The sequence below is a fragment of the Hypoxylon trugodes genome (assembly GCF_022578975.1).
Source record: "Hypoxylon trugodes strain CBS 135444 unplaced genomic scaffold F4822scaffold_2, whole genome shotgun sequence".
Classification (NCBI taxonomy): Eukaryota; Fungi; Ascomycota; class Sordariomycetes; order Xylariales; family Hypoxylaceae; genus Hypoxylon; species Hypoxylon trugodes.
In genome coordinates, this window is record NW_026250017.1 from 177339 (window position 1) to 192924 (window position 15586).

The following is a 15586-nucleotide window of genomic DNA, read 5'->3' on the forward strand; positions in this document are numbered from 1 at the left end:
GAGTTCATCACCCCTCCTTCCAACCCCTCTATCAGTTACTAGGTAGGTAGCCAGTGACTCCGCAGCTGGTGTAGCGCTTGACCGTTTCCAGGGGGAGGAATAACAATAAGGGGACAAGGGGGGGGGTTAGAGGAGGGAAGGAAGTAGCCAGTGATTGAATGACCGGAGTGACCAGTGCAACTCAATTCTCAACTGAAAGGTCGGCTCGGCTCAGCCCCGCTAGAGCAAATGATAGGGTAGGCAGGTACAGGTAGGAGTAGGTAATGCACTCGGCTGGCTTGTTCGGTATAAGCCTACTTTGCTCCTACCTAACCATACGATACACCGTGAGACGATGTAAATACGTGGATACGTATGTATAGTTAGATAGATCGATAAAATGGCATATGATCTCCTGATGAGTGAGGAATAGAAATAAGGCAACCCAAAATATTATCGCCTCAATGAATGCCTAAAACAATAAAAATGACGAACAGCCACCGCCGTCTTAGTTGCAGAATTGCTGAGTCGCTGCATCATTGGTTTAGGTCGGAATATTTCTCTTGGTTTCCGTTCATGACCTTGTCGCTTTCGTCATGGGCTCCATCCTGTGGATATTTCCAAGGTTTCCCGCTGGGCATCTCAGAAAAAAAAGGATCTCACTCCAAATGCTTGCTTTGCTTTGCTTGTGCTGGCTGGCTGTAATATGTCAAGTAGGTGACCTATATGCATACATTTTTACACCCCAAAACTCGTGCAACCCAACAATGAATTGTGAGCTGCAAGGTGGTGTGCATATGTATGCAGTAGGTAGGGGTAAAAGAAACAGAAGACATGGAGAGAAGACACAGAAGCAAGACAACTCGAGAAAATGCAAAACAGAACAAAATAACTTGAAAGAATCATGCCAAAATAAAATAATATTCTTACCCAGGAACCGGTCCTTCCGTCGTGATGATAGGTTTTAATCCTTCCTTCTTCCTCTTTTTATTTAATAATGTCGGGCTGGCGAGGTTTGTGGTCGTTGGGTTTGTGCCGTTACCGTTCGCGCCGGCCATTAAGGGGACTGTGCTCGAAGGGGATGGCGGACCACCTCCTGCTGCCGAAGATGGGTCTCTCGCGTCGCTTGCGCCGTTCATTGTGTCGAGTCGAGTCGAATAAAAATATAAGTAGCGCACTGTCGCAAACCGATGTACCGTTCGCGCTCGGTAGGTTTGGTGGTCTAAGCTGTGTTCGCAGGTTCTTGGGTAGAGACTGGGTAACACAAAGTCTTCGGTATGGAACAGCTCGGAAACGGCTAAGCGCGCTTTCAGGTGGGAATTAGATTACTCGAATGGTACGAGTTGCAAAATTTGATGCGATACGATGCGATGCGATGCAAAAATGGTGGAGGGAGTTAATGTCGAAGAAAGTGGAAGAGGTTATGGTGGCGGTCGCATTCGCAGGTGACGGCGGAGAGTAGGAGTAGGAATTATTAAGAATGCGAAACAATGCGATGCGATGCGATGCGATCAATGCGAGACAACACGATATAACGATATAGTGTAGCACGCCTTATGTCCCCCCCTTCTTATTTTTCTTCCTTCTTGACCGGTCGAAATAAAAAAGAATTCACTATCGATATTTTCGAATCGATAGCTATCGTTGATGCGATCGTAAAAAAAATAAAGCAGTAGACCCCAACTATGCTTGAAGAGAAGTATAAAAAAAAAGTAAAAAAATAAATTATGATGGCATGACAATTGTTAGATGCGATTGATTGTCAAGAGGAGTGAGGGGAGATGTTTTTTTTCCAAGCTGGGCCAAGATTTATTATTAGGAAGCGTTAGGTGAGTAGGATAAGTACATTAAGTTAGGTACATCTGCGCCTGGAGGAGTTATTCCAGTTACACCACCACCAAGCTAATTCGTACTTGTATATATGTACTGTGAGTTAGGTAACAGTCTAGTGGAATAAACTCTTGTACCTTCTGGCGTGTAGCTATCTTAGGCAGGTACTTGCCAGCTTGCCTAGCCCTTTTTTAACTTGTTACCTATTTTTGGACTCGTCGCAAAAAATCTTGAATTATAAAACGTCATAAGTTCGGAGGATGGTTGTTGCCGGGAATTGCGCTTCTCGGCCCCTTACAGTTCGTCAACATGCATCTATCTTGACGCACGGCAGAAATTCTTGTGTGGATGAAGGATGGGAGGCGAATCTGTTAATAAAAAGATGGAGATGAGACTGGCTGTATCAACTTATTTATAATAAACTACGCAACTTCCGAAGCTCAAATACGAATTTAGTGAGAAACGAATCGCAACCCATTTGACATTATTCTCAACATATATTAGTTAAGATCACTGGAAGAATGAAAGATGATAACCTGGGACGCGATTTCTTCTTCCCTCTTCATGAGCAAATAAGAAACATTTTATTTGATACAGCGAATATTAAAAACGCAACACAAATCCAAACGGAAGAAGACGGGACAATACATCATCGGTTTTTAATAAGATACTTGATAAGGTACCATTCCGAACGTACAATGGAATGAGGGGTGTCACGTACCCGGCTTGTACATCATATTATTCACCAATCGAAAGAGCTATGCATCATACGGGTGAGTGCTTAAATCTTTGTCCAACTAGAGCATCGAAACCTTACAGTCAATTTATAAGTACGAAGGTACAAACCCGTAAATCCCAGCAGAGCTTCACCCATAAAAGACTTGGATCATCATTTCGACTAAACTTATAAACTACAACTTCCTCGTCTCTCAATTCCCATTCATCAATCATCATTCGCAAGTAAACGAAACTCCCGAGGTTAACCTATTACACATGCTTCCCCAACAGCACGAAATCATTCTTCCATCCTTCCAATGCCAATAATTGCGGATACTCCCGTGTTACAAAGTGGCTGGATCATCCCCCCCTAATCGGTAACTCAAGCTAATATGACCTCAACGCGTTGGGGGGAACGGGCGGCACCAACCTATTGTTGACCTTCAATACCATACCTAAACTATGACAGAGATGAAAGTGTCGGAACACATCTACCCCGGACATCAGATAGATGTTGTGGAACAATATCGACTCACTTATTAGTACATTATAAGACTAGGTGATACGATAGATGGTGCATAATTGCACTTTCATCTCTTCCCTCTTATTACCATCCAGCCATTCCATCTCTACAGAGCATTACGCAGATGAACAATCTGAATCATACACAAATAATCACCCTTACTTGAACCCTAGTTATTACTTCATATGCCCAATTTTTAAGGCTATCTTCATCGAATACAAATGATAAACGACACATCGTTCGCATATGTCACGATGCCATTTGTCGATCTTGCCCCGCGTTGGGTATCTACAAGCGCTCGGCATCGTCCAATTGGGCAACCCGCTACTAAAAGAAGGAAGAACAAGGCCTAATCTAGACTTGTTTCGAGGGGGCTGAACGGGATCCTTTCGTCGTTTCGCTCTTTTTCAACGTGTGTCTCTTGTCTAATACCCTCAGGGTCTTATCAACGAGCTATATATTCGCCCTTTACCCCTAGACCCCCAATCCACGCGCCCATACAGGGTATACTATTACCTTTAATGGCCATGGGAAGAGGCGCTTGTTTCGTCATCCTAAATCATAACCCCCTCGATAATAGATACAGAGATATGGGGTGTTCTACTAATGGATTAGGTGGGTTATTCGGGCAACAAAGACGCCACAGTCCAAAACGCTGCAGAATGTATCAACAGTTTGAAACCGCCGCCCGCCCCGAGTCTCGGAATTTCGTGTTGTTTTTTGTATTTTCTTCCTTTTTTCTGTCTCACCTGCAGTATAGCGGAAATCCCACACTCCGGCTTCAATCCAACAAAAGCGCAATTGCATCATCAGCCGCAATCCCGCACCGTTCATTTGGTTGTCCGAACAGCCACACTTCTACTTCATTGGATAACGGCCTAATATTTTGGAACAGCCAAGCTTTTATCCCTTTCTTTAAACTACAAGCTCACCGAATCCGTTGCCGGAGTGGCTGCGAAGTAATCACCTAGTCGGATATAAAGCTCCCCTGTCAACGCATCATTTAACGATGTCCGCGTCTCTTCCGAGGGTGAGCGGGAGAGGGCACGTCATAGCCTAAGCCCCAAAACATCCTTTTCTTACTCGTCGGACCTGTTGTATGGGCTATGTTTACTGTGTATGAGTGAATGGCCCCCGATTTCATGTACATGTATTACATCTACAAAATGTAGGCTATTATCCCACCAACGGGGTGCGACTTGTAAATCCCATGATTGTGTCTCACAACTCTGCTGGTGCGTCTTCCGCGGGGGTCCGAATAAGCAAAAGCTCTTCCTGTCTTCCATATACCCACTCCCAGCTCTTCGTCGCATCATCCCAGTATACATCCTCTTCTTGAGGAAATACAATGGTACGATTAATCTCAGGAACAAAATGTTCCGCGAACAGCTCAATGCTATAATATGTATCCTTAAGTAGTGGAAGGTCCCCAAGTACCGGAACTTTGTCTTGCAAGTTCGTCATGCCTGTAAGAAGTCAGCAAAATAATAGCCGAACACGGTATAAGACGCGAGATCATACCAATTACTGTTCCTGCTGAATGTCCCCATTCGCCTGTAGCATGGCAGTAGATCTTACCCTCAATGCCTTCGCTATGTGCTTGCTTCAACGATGCTTTCAGGATCTCATTACCAGTCAATCCAACTTTCATGTTACTCTTGACTATATCTTGTAACCGATTGACCTTCTTTAAACCCTTAATCATACCCTTAGGTACGTCGGCTTCCGTCTCTCCGGGGTACAAGACATACCCAATATGCTGAGTATCGGTGTTCAATCCAAGAGCAGATACGCCAAAATCCGTGTGAATCAAATCACCACACTCAATCGGACGATCCGGAGCCCTCGGGTCATCCATTGTAGGCGACTTATCCGTCGCTGCAGGCCATCCATCGCCCGTAAGAATAAAAACACTAGGTTGGAACCAGGTAGTGTAATTCAGAGATTGGATCCTCTCTCGCATCCACCATTCGATATCCTACAAGATCGACATGATTAGCCCAAGCGCCCTACCACTCGGCGCGCGCACCTGAAATCTGACATGCGTCGACTTACCCAACTAGTAGACTTCCCCGGCGTGATGATCTTCTCGCTAAACCCCTCCTCGATAATCGCCCACGCGGTTTCCATCATCTTGCGGTACCACGATAGCCTATCCTTTACCATCGTCGCGACGAACTCGATACCTAGCAATGGTTCTAGGACGAATTTATCTTTCCATTCCTCACCAATTCCTCGTACTATCGCATCAAATTCACCGGCGTGCAATCCCCCCGAGAACGCAAGTTCCGAGTGTGTATTAAGCGCAATAGACTCCGGCTTCTGCGCCGTTAATATCTTCCGCAAATCCGTCCACACGGCATCCGTATTCTCAATCCAAGAGTACGACGACGCGATCCCATCCACCGGATCCGCGAGGAAGAGATGAGTCGTGCGCCTCCTGGCGGAGAACTGTGTAGCTTCCTTGAGAGCCCAGAACACGGTATCCTCGGCATATTCGCGCTGACTCATCTGGAGATCGCGTTAGGACTGGCCAATGGAGAGAGATAGGGAACATACTAGCCACGCGTCGACACCGTATTTCCGAAGCAATCCGGGGATCAGCGCTTTGCGCTCTTTTGTCCATCCGTCGACCAATTCCGCCTGTTTCCGTAGCGAGGGGAGGATTTGGAATTGCGGCGTTTTCCCGGGTGCGGTTCCATGTGCGTATACTGTTGTGAGAACGGTTGCGCTGCTCACGAGATAAGCCAGTAACATGGGGCCCCGCATTGTCACCCTCGGCTTACAATTCGTCTCAATGCCTCGCTTTCGAATTATTAGCGGCTGCGAAAACTTAGCTCAATATTTCTTTCCAGCCAAACGATATCAATTCCAACAAACTATTTCCAACCCTGAAAGATATCTAGATCTAAGACGGGTAGATCTTTTGAGTGGAATGTTTTAGATCTCGGCTGTACATCATCCCGTATCGATTGGAGATCCCGATCTAGATTAAGCCGTTGCTTGGCGAACCCACCCGAGCCGATATACACTTGCCTAAAAGGGAAAGTAAATAAACCTCACAGAACGTCAATTTTCTTCTTCACAACTTTGGTCTAGCCAAAGATAGCAATGAAAAAAAAAAGGTGTGAATCAGCAGAGCTGAGAAGTTCCAAAAATTGGGTACAGTTCAGAAAAGGAACTAATACCACTGGCTACCAAGGCAGCATAAATGATGACCTGTTATCAGCAGTACCACCACCATACAAGTTATGTAAGACAAAAGAAAAGAGTGTAGTGACGGAATGTGCTAGGGGGCCATACATACACTCCTCAACCTCAGTGCAACCCAGAGATGACTTGACTATGGACACCAATCCTATTGGGCCACCTCCAATACCTGACCTTTATTACCATGAAAGGCTCAACATCTACGCGGCATGATAGCATCCTCTTAACTAGGATATACTATCACCTAGGGCTTATCTCCCCAGCGCTTGTTGGCTATCGACTTGCCACCACTCACCTAGAAAAATAAGTGGCACCAACAAGTTGCCGCGGCAATGGGAGTGGGTGTGTAACGTAGGTCAGTATCCCCTCCAAACTTCCACGGGGACACCGCCGGGACACCGCCGGGACTCCCTCGGGCTGAGAAAACATCATCTAACGGCACTCTCCGAAAGCAGACGAATTCCCTTTAGCGCTAGCCGGACGACACGAGGCATGGTACTTAAAAAAGTTGTACTTCTCTGCTCCTATCTCTTCGGCTTTCTCCTCCGAAGGTCCAGGGACCACAGCCAGTCGCCCGCATTCCGGACACGGCGAATCGCAGCATGCCCGGAGCGCGATGGCTGACTGGGCGGGTATGATTAGAGCGAGAGGGGTTGGCGTTAACCGGGGTGTTGTGAAAAGGGATCTTCCCCTGAGGTTGAGGCTTCGATGTCCTAATAGGAGAAAGGTACAGGCGGCAAGGCGGCACGTAGCAGATAAAAGCAAGGCCGCTGTTTCGGGCATGCCGCCCGGACAGGACTATCGGAATCTGCTCCATCTAGAGATAGAGTCAGTATGAAAGGCTTGGGAAGGGAAGGCAGCGGTGAAAGAATATAGAAGGAAGATGGTCTCGAGGGAAAGTAATATGTGTTATATTGGATGGGGAGGGAAAATGGAACGAGGGGTTTGTGATGATGATATGTGATGTGATTAAATTGTGTGAAGTAGAGGAACGAAGGTAGGGTGAAAGGAAAGAAAATGATGAGGTGAAGTACATCATAAATGGCGAGGCCATAACGGACGGCTCTGGTAGCTTTGCTGACGGAAGTTGGTAGAGTTCTAGTCGAGAATAAATAAAGAATGAAAAACAATTGAAGAGGTGGAAGTTGATTAACAAGTGAAGTCAAAATGGGAGATAAAATACAAAGGCAGTGTTTGAAGTGAAGAGTAGGCGAAAGGGCGTATCAATAGGAAAAGAAGTACAATTTTCAGTCTGAAGGAGATCGCACAACAATTATTTCAAAAGAGTGTGATTCCAACAGATGGATGGGGATGAGAGGGAAGAATATTGGGCCTGGAACCGAGGACTTAGAGGGGTCATTGTACATGCTGAGAAAAAAATAAAAAAAAAATTACAATGAGGTCCAATGCTTGAGACTTACTTTAATTAATAGAAGCAGCCATTGTTGTCGTAAGTAGAAAGTAGGAAAAAAAGTTGAAGAGTTGAAGATGTGGTGGGAAGATGGAAAGGTGGGAAGAAAATGGGAAGAACTGCCCGTATATATAGATACGTTCTTCACCTGGTTGATCCAAGAGACTGATTGTAGAAGCGGGTCCTTGACCCTGATTTTGGTATTTTTTTTATCTAACTTTGTAATTGTATTTTTAATGCTATTTGTGGTAATGATACTGATCTTGAATTTTTTACCACTGTTTAGGACCCACAAAACCCGTCGATAACCTCTATTTTCCCCTTTTTGGATGGAGCGGGACCTGCCTTTTTACACGCAATTTCCCACCTAGACAGCTGCCAAACTTATTTTTTTTTAACATGGAAGGTGCAGCCCACCTAGGTACCAGTAACATATTAGGTAAGTACCAATTGATTTGTAGGTTTTTGATCTGAATTAATTAGGTACATGCGTAGTTACCTAGCTGATTAGGTAACTACCAGCATATGTGTCAAGGATCAGTGATTTCAACCCTAATTCCATCCGGAATTTCTTATTGGCCCTGTATTCAATATATCCTCCCCTCGTCACTTGTTAGACTTAATTATCATGCCTCAGTGTTTGTCCTAGCGACCCAAATGTGTTTTTCTTTGTTGGTACCTTGTACCGATATCCTCTAACGTACCTGGAGGTTGATTTTTTCGTGACTGGGTAGATGCTACGCAGCTTCGTACTGAGTCAATACCAGGAGATCGCTGGAATAAAATGTTGTAAGGTGTGTATTAATCTCATAGTACACTAAGACCTATTTGGGTGGCCTTGCGCCTAAAAATACATCAAATGAAGATAAAAAATAATGGAAACTGTCAGGTCTTTCCGTGCCGAGTGCTATGAGGATACTGAATCCAGCTCTGTGGATTCTTGTTAGGAAGTATCAACAGGCTTCAGCGTATACTAGGATCTCGAAAGAATATTGGATTAGCAGCCATGTCCTCGTGGCCACCCTCTTGCAGTCCGTAGTTGCTATTGGACATCCATAGGTCTTCAAGATTCGGCGTACCACGCATGGTCGGCAGATGCATACCAAGTGTTGATAGCGTTGACTCTGTAAGCGGTACGGGGCCTTGACCGTAGTTTTGGTACGCACCTGGCCAGAAGTTTGTTTCCGTGCCTGCTGTACTAATATTTCTATATAAGCCAGGAGCCCTAGCATCGCAATTCTCGTTAGGTCGGGGCTGAACCTGGCGTTGGATATTCTCAGACCCCGGGGGGTGTTCAAATGCCTCCGTTATCTGTTGATTGTAGTAATTAATAGGGAAGTCCAAGTCCTGGGAGCTATCATAATATTGTAACGGCTCTTCCTGCATCTGAACATGGCTATCTTCCGGTGATAGGTACTGTGGGGTGCCAAGTGTTTCGACTAATTGATCTAAGGCCGTCGATCCATCGACTGTTTCGCCTCTTTCCATTGTGATATCAAAGAAGTCGTTTTCTAGGCACTGAGATCTCTGTGGCTCGAGAGGAACTTGGATTTGTGGGCTCTGTAAGGCTTGGGGAATAGTCATAGGTCGCTTGAGAACGGTTTTGATGTGATCTTGGGATAAATCCATAATATCTCTTACAATACGGTCTTGGTCATTTACTGAGTGATGATACTGCTGGGATATGAGCTCGCTGAGGCGCTGGAATAGCGTATCCTTGCTGCGCTCGTATTCGTAGAATACTTCATGATCTTCAACGACGGGAATAAAATCTATTATTCAATTAGCTGCGACGTAAGATCCCGTCGCGAGGGAATGGCAACCTTACGAGAGTCGGGTATGACCTTATCATATGGAAATAATATTCGGTATAATTCTGACCAATCATCAACTTTTCCTTTTCCTCTACTCTTTAAGCGCTCGTCGATTACCCTATCGAACCCGTCTTCGGGATCTGTGGGTTGGGGGTTCGTTTGCGGCTGTGGGGGAAAAGGGCACTGTGCATAATGCAATAACATATTGTAACGTGGAGGGAATTGTTCATGACACCTAGCACATATATGGGATTCTTTGAAGTGATCACTTGTTAAATGCTTTCTGTCGGAGATTAGCTTATGAAGACTTAATTTTTGTTTTCTTGAGGCGGGAATATTCGTGCTCAAAACCTAAGTATTTGACACTTAATAGTAAAGCCATGAAGGGGAAGTGAAAAGTAGCTTACTTTAACTCGGACATATCCGGATAAGATTTGTTCGCGCACTTTTCGTGCCCATGAACGTTGAAGCGAATAGGATTACGTTTTCTGTACGGGCAGCTGAACTGTCCTGGTACTCGGCGTTTCTTATACTTTCTCTTGGTTGCAACACAACTATCTGGCGAGGAACCTTGCTCGAGCGTATTGCCACGTAGGTGTTTCTTGTCGTTGAATGGAGGGCTACCGGTGTTGCTAAGGGGAGTTCCGCTGCCACCAGCAGATCTACTACCCTCTCCGGCGTCGCATGGATCCATCTGAATATCTTGGTTCTCGTCATTATCCTGCGCATCTGGTATGTTATGCCCTTCATCTTCTAAAATACCAGCACATTGCCTTTTGCACAGTTCGAAGGCATATATAATTTGTGCGGGACGAATTAGCCTATGAAGGCTAATACCAAACCATTGTGATAGAGCGTCGTCGGCTGACTTCTCTAGGTCTAGGTCTCCGTCTTCCGAAATAGTGTCCGAGCCACTCGTATCTTCGTGGTAATTAGATATATCTGGAGTAAACGGATCTTGGTTGGTACTATTGGTACTTGGGCTCTTTGCTATGGGCCATGTTTTTCTTGGGGTGGCTATCGAGCTACCATGCTGAGCTGCAGTCATGATTGTCTTATCACGCTGTGATGCTTCTGGTAAGACAGAAGCATTCATGAAGCTATCGCCGGCATGAAAATTAGCCATGATGGTTGACTGGGGTAACTGGAAGTGGTCGGAAGGGTCCCGGAGCGTAGTAAGGCTCCTAAGGGTCTCGTCAAGCCCTCCAATGCCGTAGAGATCCCAGTCGATCGTATTTGGCGGGCATGAAAATGGGCTTGAAGGGCGTGAATGTGATGGCGTAGTATGGTCTGGGGAATGGCAGGTTAAATGGCGATTTCGTGTAAAAGTTGTGTCGTATGATCCCGAGTTTGATATACTTTCTGTCGAATAAAGGTCATCAGGAATCCGACGATTGCCACCAAGGCTATCGGTTGACCGAGTCATGTTTCTCTTCGGTTTTTCAGCACCTACGGAATCAATAAATTAGCGATATTTTTGATTGGGTACCTAGGTATGTTGCGGGTGTTTTTGCCTTCTGGATGCCTACTTACCCACCTAGGTAGGTGTGAATTGGTGTATTAGTAGAGGTGCGGATGATATCGTGTGCACAAAGCCGACCGTGAGAGGCTGTGGTGGAGGCATTTCTATATTCGGGCGCGACGTACGCTGACGGAACAGGCACTGTGATTGGCCCAGGGAAAAAGTCCTGAGGTCGATTTGACTAGGAAGAACATGCAGAATCGACCCGCGCATACTCGGGCTGAGTGATACCAATGCTACCAACCTCTTCCGCCCCTTGTTAGAGCTCACATCGTTGATATAGGTACTTTACCTAGGGCCAAGCCGATTCCGGCCACGCCACATCTTATGTGATTCGTGACAACCTTTATGTGGCTGGCTGAAGGAGTGCGACACGGCACTTGCGGCTTCTTCTTTGGTTGGCTTGTGCGACGTAGTTTCAAGTTGAATATTCCCGAGTTCTTTTTTCCTGGGTATTAACAATATTAGAATGGAGACTAGCCGCTTGATCTATATTCAAACTCGTAGTTCGATTTATTCGAAAAGGGCGTAGCAGGGGCTATTTACTTGCCAAAGTGTCTATGGGATCATACAAGAATGAGGCTCTTTCTACCGTATGTTTACTGTGCTGTTGCTGGTTTAGCCCAGGGTCGTATTTGGGAAAAGAGGGCCTGTGACTTTGCAACATCTAAGGCTTAGGTACTCAAAATGTTTAACCCCCTCGATATCCGAGGAGGAAATTGAGCAAAAACCATCCAAGTTGATAATAATTTAGTTCTGGGCAGGTTTTCGATCTTGACTTAGAATTATTTTCCATGATCAATGAACGCAACTGAGCCCAAGGAAAACTTCCCTAGGTTTAATCTCATTTGAATTCACCTAGTATAGTGGACCTCTCTATCTGCAGACATGTCAGTCCTTACTTGGAAGACGTCAATCGTGAATCTCGAAGTTACTCGACAATGTCCTGTATATATGACCATGGTGCCTGTTACGGATGGATGTTCTGACTTGAGCTTGGCTGCTTGTGGTAAGGAAGTTCTAGAGCAAAATACAGCGATTCGGTGTAGCTTAGACTCGAACACAGAAGACGTGACTTCCACAACTGCAACAACAGTATCCATCTTGGGTAGTTTCCTGATGGCTTCAGGGCCACCCGAAAGCAGCAATAAAGGAGAGAAGGGGAAAAGGTAAGCCCCAAAGCGATTTTGTTTCAGAATAGCTTGGCGTGGTAAAGCAAGGCTAAATCCTTATCGCAGCGTACCACTTGTTATGAACCTCGAAGATACTAGTTCTATACAATATCGCCTGATACAAAGGAGTATGGGAACCCGAAGCCCGGCAGACGATAAAAACCGTGTGGCGAAAATCATTGGTCAGATTGAGACATACAGCAAGGACTTGCTCAAGAAGCAACACAATTAGAGAGCTACAGGCTGAGAATTACCTAGAGAAAAAGCAATAGGTAACTCGTAAAACCTCGTATAGAGTAGAATGAACAGCTGACGAATTGGCCACCAAGTGCGCAAGAAGGTTACATACCGATGCCTAGATATTCATTATATAACCTCGAACTTCATCGGCGTGTTGCTTCTTCACGATATCGATTGGGGTAGCGAGCCATGACTCTGCTATTCTCCCCGCTTCTGCGGCACCGCCACCAACGAAGGAAGGATTCATTATTAGGTTGCTGGATAGCTAATAACATATACTTGAGTACCTATCTCGGTACATATAGGTACGTATAATGTGATGCATTCAGCTTGGGATCATTTTATGTACCTAGAAGTCTCCGCCAAGCAACTTAGACCTAGCTTCGTCAGGCTCAGTGGCGACGGCCCACTACAAAATCATCAAACCAGCCTAGTACAACTTGACAGTACTTACAGGTACATAAAATAGTTTCAAGCTACATGCATCCCACCGTACAGATGTACCCGGAATGCCTAATACATGTAGGAATTGAATGCGATGGGTCCAGCGATCTTTATTCAATCAGCTCGCCTTTTCGACCACGCGACGTGTTTGATAGTTGGAATAAAATAAAATAAATCTTCTTTGAGTTACATTGTTGAATATGCAATAAAATGATGGTATATTCGCTCGATTAATATCAAGGCTATGAAGATTGAATAGGTCTCTACCTAAGTAACTAAACAGTTAAACAGAAGCCTAGATACGGAATCGGCATAGCAGAAGGGTGTCATAGATCAGAAAGTACAGTATTTGTACTGTACGTTTCATGAGACTACGCACAGTAGCATTTTCATTGACGCCCTCCTGGTTGGTAAGAGGCTGAGAAACTGGGCCTAACAAATATCTTTCACGACTCTAATCCCACCCAGGTAGCCGATCCCTTTCTAATAGATCATTCTCTCCTGAAGATCAGAACGTTACTGAGAAATCGCTGGATGTTATCGAAATCTGCCAGTGGACCGATAAACGAAACGTGTTGGTCCGGGCGCAGAACTACCATGCATCCCCGTTGCTTGTCAACGCCGTACATTTCATAGGGTGATCGACACGGCTCAAAATCCCCCACGTCGTCCGAAAATACCTTCCAGTAATCCCATCCCAACTTGTCATTCCAGGGGTGGTATACCGGATGAAGGTCAAGTATGTTGAAATCCCTCGTACCAGCATGGATGAGGAATACTTCAATGATGGGGTTGTTGAAGGATGAAAACTGGTTGACAAATTTCTCAAGGCTAGCCCCTATTTTTTGTACTATGTCGAACTGAGACTGTGATCCAACGTCACCGGCAAAAATAAGGATCCTCCAGGCGCCATTACTAGGGAAGAAGTCCGATAAATGTACAAGATTGCCTTCTGCATTGCACTGAATTGATAATTAGCTAATAGTAGCATATTAACTGGTACGAAGAGACAATCGCCTCAACTTACAACAACCTTATGAGAAGGTAGGCGTTGACCGAGCCTAACTTCTTCTGTTAGGCCCTGTTCACTCCTGTCAGCGATGAGCGCATTCGGACCATAACTTATGGCGACACCACTAAGAAAGCGGGAGAAGCAGTCCCTGAATGATTGGTAGTCCTCAGACTCCTTGCTAGGGCCGTTAGAGTAAAACCCGGTCATCTCTTTATCTAAATCAATCAATGTCTTGGCTACGTGATGCCTTTCGTCGTTGTACGTGCTAAGGATCTTGGGGCTAGCAACCCCAGTTATTACCGATCCGAGTTTCCAGCCAAGGTTAAACGTATCTTGCATTGAAACATTCATGCCTTGGCCAAGAGTAGGAGAGTGCGTATGCACGGCATCGCCGGCCAGGAATATTCTAAATACGTATGAGATTATGAATGTGGGTTAAGTACCTAGGTAGAAAGACCGACCTATTCTTATAGTCGAATCTTGGTGCTAACCGTTGCCCGACCTAGGGGGTCAATATAAGTTGCGGAATGGATTATAGCTAGACAGCTTACAGTATAAACAGAGTGCCAGTCGCATACCCTGAAGTCCAGTTGGTACGGCTTGAATATCCTCTGGGCATAAGTAAGAATCATCTCAGGGGTAACGTCTTTTGGGTTAACTAGGCGACTCCCCTGGGCAGTCTCGCCTAGTTGTACATACAGACGGACGAGACGGTTCTCTCGGGGCACTGTCATGACACTTCCATTCTTAGAGTGTATCACGGATGACTTCCGAATATCAGCTTTTAAAAGTTAGCAGTTCTATGAGTATAGGTGGGAGGGATAACGAGAATGTTCACGAAAGTTGGTCAGGGGTATTATGTCCATGACCCCAAAATGAGTATCGGTCCTTTGTCCTTCCATAGGCATATTAACCTGATCTCGAACCCAACTATGGCTGCCATCGCATCCAACTAAGTACTTTGCCCTGATAATCTCATCGTCTTTTCTGCTCGAAGCTTCACTTTTGTTAGATTGATGTCTAAAGTTGAATCGTTCGATTGGTATCTTACTGTTGGTCGTTCGTGCTGACTCATTTTCGCCAATTTTACGTAGGGTAACAAGGATTGGGTACCCTTCTTTCTCTTCGAGGCGAAGCGTTATCGGAACAGTGTTCCTCTCAACTTCGACTTTTCCTTCGGACCTGATTCCGGATTCTAGAATTTGCTCGGTCGTCCCCTGACTCAGACTTGACTGAGGGAACCGGCTCAAATGGGATGGTTGTGCCACCACTCTTTGCGTCCGCCTTATTTCTTCCCCATTACTAGGGTCGGGATTCTATACCAAAACTAGAGTTAGGCAGCTGTGACGTAAGAACTACGTGTCCAACCCTGGACAAGGCGACCTACCCAAGAGCAAATCTCGTTGATGTGATATGCACGGGACATGAAATCTTGCACGATGCCGAAACTGTGAAATATCTCAAGCGTCCTCGAATGCAGGGCATCAGCATGACCAGTAGACACCCTACCATTCTTTTCGTCGATAATCCTCGTCCTCATATTGAATTTACTCGCCCATAAGGCTAGCATTAATCCAGCCGGACCAGCACCAACAATCAACAGGTCAACAAGGGAGTCCATTAGAAATTTACTCCCAGCAAGCTAGGACAATATACACGTCTAAAACTAAATATAGGAATAGGGTCAATAATCGACATAGACCTATCTGGGA

At 45.4% G+C, this 15586-nt stretch overlaps 5 protein-coding genes across 5 annotated transcripts; 1 reads left to right on the plus strand and 4 right to left on the minus strand.

Moving 5' to 3' along the window:
- The first annotated feature begins 3422 nt into the window (after positions 1-3422).
- F4822DRAFT_105643 (uncharacterized protein) lies at positions 3423-4240 on the plus strand. Its single transcript, XM_051452387.1, has one exon. The coding sequence runs from the start codon at positions 3571-3573 to the stop codon at positions 4018-4020; it is 450 nt and encodes a 149-aa protein (XP_051317571.1). The 5' UTR covers positions 3423-3570; the 3' UTR covers positions 4021-4240.
- A 30-nt stretch (positions 4241-4270) lies between these two features.
- Positions 4271-5818, minus strand: F4822DRAFT_425017 (uncharacterized protein; the record flags this gene model as incomplete). Its single annotated transcript, XM_051460264.1, has 4 exons — positions 4271-4515; positions 4571-5027; positions 5105-5560; positions 5609-5818. 4 exons carry the CDS (start codon positions 5816-5818, stop codon positions 4271-4273), a joined length of 1368 nt encoding a protein of 455 aa, XP_051317572.1.
- A 398-nt stretch (positions 5819-6216) lies between these two features.
- F4822DRAFT_388459 (uncharacterized protein) lies at positions 6217-7634 on the minus strand. Its single transcript, XM_051456897.1, has 2 exons — positions 6715-7634; positions 6217-6614 (listed from the first exon to the last, which is right to left on the minus strand). The coding sequence occupies exons 1-2, from the start codon at positions 7040-7042 to the stop codon at positions 6511-6513; spliced, it is 432 nt and encodes a 143-aa protein (XP_051317573.1). The 5' UTR covers positions 7043-7634; the 3' UTR covers positions 6217-6510.
- A 999-nt stretch (positions 7635-8633) lies between these two features.
- F4822DRAFT_425018 (uncharacterized protein) lies at positions 8634-10610 on the minus strand (the record flags this gene model as incomplete). The annotated part of the gene is made up of 3 exons (XM_051460265.1): positions 8634-9442; positions 9499-9767; positions 9892-10610. The coding sequence occupies 3 exons, from the start codon at positions 10608-10610 to the stop codon at positions 8634-8636; spliced, it is 1797 nt and encodes a 598-aa protein (XP_051317574.1).
- Positions 10611-13353: 2743 nt separating this feature from the next.
- Positions 13354-15495, minus strand: F4822DRAFT_425020 (FAD binding domain-containing protein; the record flags this gene model as incomplete). The annotated part of the gene is made up of 7 exons (XM_051460266.1): positions 13354-13824; positions 13890-14280; positions 14336-14376; positions 14426-14655; positions 14713-14871; positions 14926-15190; positions 15262-15495. 7 exons carry the CDS (start codon positions 15493-15495, stop codon positions 13354-13356), a joined length of 1791 nt encoding a protein of 596 aa, XP_051317575.1.
- Positions 15496-15586: the final 91 nt, after the last annotated feature.

Coding starts and splice junctions, on each gene's coding strand:
- F4822DRAFT_388459 (XM_051456897.1), bottom strand. CDS start 7,042: ATGCCCGAAACAGCGGCCTTGCTTTTATCTGCTACGTGCCGCCTTGCC. Junction 6,615..6,714: donor TAGCGCTAAAGGGAATTCGT/CTGCTTTCGGAG, acceptor GGGGATACTGAC/CTACGTTACACACCCACTCC.
- F4822DRAFT_105643 (XM_051452387.1), top strand. CDS start 3,571: ATGGCCATGGGAAGAGGCGCTTGTTTCGTCATCCTAAATCATAACCCC.